The sequence below is a fragment of the Aptenodytes forsteri genome, unplaced genomic scaffold (assembly GCF_000699145.1).
Source record: "Aptenodytes forsteri isolate BGI_AS27 unplaced genomic scaffold, ASM69914v1 Scaffold241, whole genome shotgun sequence".
NCBI lineage: Eukaryota > Metazoa > Chordata > Aves > Sphenisciformes > Spheniscidae > Aptenodytes > Aptenodytes forsteri.
Genome location: NW_008795252.1, coordinates 2,695,959 through 2,701,442, shown reverse-complemented (window position 1 = coordinate 2,701,442; position 5,484 = coordinate 2,695,959). Strand labels below are relative to the sequence as shown.

At 37.4% G+C, this 5,484-nt stretch overlaps 1 protein-coding gene across 3 annotated transcripts in view; it reads left to right on the top strand.

The window, feature by feature from the left end:
- Positions 1-5,484, top strand: part of MICAL3 (microtubule associated monooxygenase, calponin and LIM domain containing 3) — a 127,537-nt gene that overhangs the window by 23,209 nt on the left and 98,844 nt on the right. For all 3 annotated transcript variants that reach the window (XM_009278968.1, XM_019471999.1, XM_019472000.1), the window contains exons 9-14: positions 73-199; positions 720-813; positions 1,972-2,119; positions 3,400-3,596; positions 4,509-4,621; positions 5,098-5,160. In XM_009278968.1, coding sequence (XP_009277243.1) covers positions 73-199; positions 720-813; positions 1,972-2,119; positions 3,400-3,596; positions 4,509-4,621; positions 5,098-5,160 — 742 coding nt within the window. The remainder of the gene's footprint in view (positions 1-72; positions 200-719; positions 814-1,971; positions 2,120-3,399; positions 3,597-4,508; positions 4,622-5,097; positions 5,161-5,484) is intronic.

Below are 5,484 nucleotides of genomic sequence, written 5' to 3'. Positions count from 1 at the left end.
CCACAAACAACCCAACCCACAAAACCTAAAGCAAACAAAACAAACCCCAAAACTTTCTTTTATTTTCCCAAGGGAAAGCATTTATAGGCTACTGCCTCAGACCACCCCTGAGAATGTGAGTAAAAACTTCAGCCATTACAGCATTGATCCCGCCACCCGGTATCCCAACATCAACGTCAACTTCTTGCGGCCACAGCAGGTAACTGGACCAATGGTGCTTCTGAATGCTTGCAGTCTGTGTTGTCTTTCCTTAAATGAAGCTATGCTAATGTTCTGGGAACAGACAGTGACCTGGTGTGGCAGTATAGTGTGGAAGCGGTGAAAAGCAGATATATCAGTCAAGAGTAAACCTCTGTACTTTAACAAATTCCTGTTTAGGAATTTTTGATTTTTACAGTTTTAACCTTGCTGTAATGATATGTGAAACCTATACGTGTGTGTGTATGTGTGTGTGCGTGCACACATTTTCTTTGTAATAATCTGGTATAGCAGTCTGTCACTGCAATTTGGTATTCACTGAGCAGCAGCAGTCAGCTAGACTGTTCAGCACTGACTAGCTGTTCTTTGTTGTTCTGGGGTTCTTGGACTGAGATTTCTGCTACGTAAGTGTACTTGTCTTCCTTTTTGTGCCTTGGGATGGCTCCTTCTTGTCCTGCTCTTTCTGTATGGATCTTGGGTGCATGGCATGTTGGTAATTTTTAATTTTTTTGTCATTTTAGGTACGCCACTTGTATAATACAGGAGACTTGAAAGACATTCACCTGGAAATAGAGAACTTTGTGAACTCCAGGACACCAAAGCTGACTCGGAATGGTAGGCTTGGCTACTGCTCCATTCCTTTCAGTATTCTGGAGCTGGATTAGTACAGGATATAGAGCAGCAAGGCTCTAAAGTATTACTTAACCAGTCTCTTTTGGTTTAGAAAAAGTATCCAGCAATTGTCTTGTCAATGGTCTGATTTTCCAATTTTTCAAGTTTCAATTAACATGTAAATATATTTTTGTTTGCCTCATTTCCCTTGCTTTATAATGCTGTTATCTTTCCAAGCATATTTGCTTATGCAAGCATTTTTTTCACCTCCTTTATCCTATAACAGTGTCCTTACATAGAGTGCAGAAGCCTAGCCTGAATTCACCCTAACAGTAAACTAAGAGTTCTTACAAACGTAACAGAAGGTATTTCTTGTGCAGTCTTTCATGTTCATGCTTTCCTTTACTTAATCTCATTTCTTAGATTAACTAAATGAAACCTCACTTCGCTTACATTATTCTGGAAGTTAGATGCCTTGTGATAAGCATTTCAGTATCTGTCTACTTGTCCTGTACCCTGAGGGGTATGTTGAACTTTTCCTTTTGCACACCTTGCCTTTGGATGTCCGGATAGTGTCTGGGGACTCTCAGAATGGCACTTTGCTGCTAAGCCTCCCTTTCACTGCTGAATAGCTATGTAGTCTTTTGATTTGTTCTTTGGCCTGCAACCACGTCCCTTTAGGCTGTAATCTCGTCAGATCTTGCAGTAAGGCAAGGTGAAAAAAGGTCAGTGCTTTTAAAGGAAAGCTTTCAGGAGAAAAGAAAAAGTTGCAGAAGTACATTTGTAGTTCTTCCATTAGAAATAGTATATCTGGGCTTCAGAGAGCATTTGTGCTACTGTATATCCTTTTGATCATATTTAAAACAAGCCTTTGTGACTGTTTTATAATTCCTGGGGCTCTTTTACAAGGGCTAGGGTGAAAAGCCTGGCAAGTTATAACTTAGATAATTACTTCTTAGCAAATTAAAATTCTTTCTTGGATCTAAAATAGATAAGATAGTCTTTAAAAAAAAAAAAAAAAATTCTGTCCTGTATTGCTCATTGTAGAAGGAGCTTGTTGTTTACACGAAGGTTTTATTTGTTGATTCATGGTTTTTATGTTGGGTTTAGAATTCATGAGAGAGATATTGTACATTTCTACTTAAATGTGATTTATTACAGAGTCTGTAGCTCGCTCTAGTAAATTGCTCAGTTGGTGCCAGAGGCAGACCGATGGATATGCTGGTGTAAATGTGACAGATCTCACGATGTCATGGAAAAGTGGCCTAGCTTTGTGTTCCATTATCCACAGATACCGTCCAGACTTAATGTGAGTAACTGGCTGTTTTGAATAACTGGGAAGAGCAGAACACTAGTGATATTTGGAACTAATAGTATGGAGACTGAGGCAATGCATTTGTGACTTATGGAGAAATGGATTGAAATGAATTCAATTAAACTTGATGGAAGCTAACATATGGTGATTCACCAGCAGAGTGGAAGGTCATAATAGCTTGATGAATATGAAGATAAATGTGTTGTCATTTTCCCTTCTGGATGATTTGACAGAATTAAGCTTCAAATTGGTACTGACTGGAAACCATTATTGACTGACAGCTCTTTTCTCTGTGAAGTTAGTCAGGAATAGTTCATAACTTCAGTTAAATTTCTCACGAACAAATCTCTACACAGCCCTTTATAAATCTCCTGTTTAACAGTAACTCTTTTTAAAGACTTTTAGGCTGCTTTTTTTAGAAGTAGTGACCCACAGTCTAAATAGAGATATTGCTACTGTTTGTGCATTAACATGCTGATTGGATGAATGAGAGGCGTCCTCTTACATGATATATTGGGTAAAACAGTGCCCAGATTCTACAATGGGAAAACACTGGCTGGAAGAAGTAACAGGAGCACAGACTCTGGTACTTCAATTGAAATCTGAAATGGCTTCAACTTCCCAAAAGGACATTAGAAAAAATAAATGCTAGAGCTGTATTTAAAGACATAATCCAATGTAAAGCATGCTGAAAAATTACTTGGTTATTCCCTTCCATGTGCACTGAATTACTTCTCTATTGGTGTACTTGAGTTAACCTGAGCTACTCTGTTTAATAGCTATATAGCTTGTGGAGAGTTCAAATAGTTTTAAAAATGGTTTATATAACTCTCTACAAGCTATAGCTTTTTATATAGTTTTTATATAGTTCTACAAGTTTTGGAAAAAGCCGGCAGAACTAAAATATGGATCAGTCAAGAAAAAAGGGGACAAAAGCGAAGACTTAATTTAGTTCCAAGCACAGAAAAGATTTTACATAGGGGAAAACAGTACAGTCTTCCAGTAAAGGAGGAAGTGAAGATATATTTCAGAGGATAATAAAGTTTTTAAGAAGAGAAATCTGGGTTTGGAGGAGGAGGAGCCAAAAATGAAAAAATAATATGTTTGAGCCGAAGTTCACCATAATTAAGTAGCATCAACTCTGCAATATAAAAAGGTTGCTGGCAAATACATTAAAGAGATTTTGGAGGAAAAAAAGGAGATGGATCCCTGAGTTCTTTCAGAAGACTGGTTTCTGCTTGATTCAGTGCATGCTGTCTTTCTGCCCTTTGCAGAGACTTTGATTCTTTGGATGAGCACAATGTGGAGAAGAATAACCAGCTGGCCTTTGACATTGCTGAAAAAGAGTTTGGAATATCTCCCATTATGACTGGAAAGGAAATGGCATCTGTCGGAGAGCCAGATAAACTGTCGATGGTGATGTACCTCACACAGTTCTATGAGATGTTCAAAGACACCATCCCCTCTAGCGGTAAGGAGTTTGGGGCAGGTCTCTCAGATTTAAAGAGAGCTTCAGGATGAATGTGTGTGCTTCAGTTATCTTCATGCTTCTTCTGCATAAGCTCATACTAGTCACTCGCTAACTTTACATTACAAAAGTTGACGACTTACTGGTGCTGATAAAGACCATGTTAGCAGCATCAGGAGCAACAAAAAAATTAGTTAATACAAAATAATGTTCTCAAAATAATGTCCTCAAAAGTTCTAAACTCACTTCAGCACTACTTTTCTGCTTTCTTGCTATTATTAGGGGTTCATCTGTCTTGGCTAATATGAGGTGCCTTGCTAGTAGTTTAGTAGGTAATTTCAAAACATTGGCCAAGTTTTATATCTATTTACCATCTGTGAACGATGAGAGTGACTTCAGACCAAAGATCTTTGATTAGAACTGAAAGATGTAATTGTCTAACACAAATCAATATGGCCTACCTTTAAATATTAATAACGTTGTTGTAGCTGTTTCTTTATTACTGATGATCTTAATTCAAATCTATCATTCTGGTGGGAAAAAAAATTGTGTTTAATAGCCTTTTAAAAATACAGTGTGTATCAGGTATTATTTCCAAAACTCTGAACTCTTCTTAAGAATACGGATGATCATGATGCTCTTTAAATGTGAAAGTAAATAGAGTAAACAAACACAGTATTTATTCTGGGTGGTTATAAACCTTGAAAGAAGAACTGATTTTGGCAAAATGAAAAAGTAGAGTAGCTGAGAAAGGTATTAATTTTGGACATTACAATTATTTTATACAGAGAATTTAAGAAAAAGTGTTATGTTAAAAAAAAAAAAAATCAGTGAGTCCTTCAGTTGTGTATTTAATAGCAGCACCATAGAAATAATTTCTTGATATTCCCTTGTCCTACCTGCTTTTGCTAACAGATAGTCTGGACCTGAATTCAGAAGAAAAAGCTGCCCTAATTGCCAGTACCAAATCGCCCATCTCTTTTCTCAGTAAACTGGGACAAAGCATCTCTCGTAAACGCACTCCAAAGGTAACCATACCACAGTCTTGACAATACTTGTGTCTGTTAGGCTGCTGTCCAAGTAGGTGGTACTAAAAATGTATGTGTAAGCGTGTATCTGCTGTGTGTTTACAAAAGACCATGTGTTCATCAGGTCTTGGCATGGGACAATGCATGACATTTATAACTGCAGAATTACATCCGTAATATGTACTCTCAATTAGTGGTATATTTCAGTCTTAAAATCCTAGCCTTGTGATAGTATTTGGGGATATATTTTGTATTGGAACATAATGGGTTGCTCATTTCCCAATTAGCTGAAAGTGTTGAGGAATGTCCAGTTTAAAGGGAAAAAATGCCCTTAAACAAATGGAGAATGAGCCCAGAGAATTAATCAGTTGTATTGCAAAGCTTATTTACGTGCAGTGATGATGTTTATCTCAGATCAGAAAGGTATGAGAATCCTTATCTTTGGGGTTTTTTTTCCCTCCTCCTTCCATTTTCAGGACAAAAAAGAGAAGGAACTGGATGGTGCAGGAAAGAGGAGAAAAACCAGCCAATCTGAGGATGTAAGTATTACAATAAGGAAGGTGTCAGGGAGGAAAACGTGGTAGGTTCCTCATTCCCATTTCAGTCCTTTCATTTTCTATATCCAGACAGGGTTTATATATGGTATTTTTGGGGTTTTTAGATAAAAAGTAATTATTCTTCAGAGGTTACACTTTGTCGTAGCTACAGTGCAAATATTTTACTGATGCTTGTGAAAGAATAGTACACAACAAGTGAAATGTTGCAGTTCCCTCATATTCTATTTTTACTGCAATTTACTTGGATTTGATGAGGACGCTATTGTGGTTTAACCCCAGCCGGCAACTAAGCACCACACAGCCTCT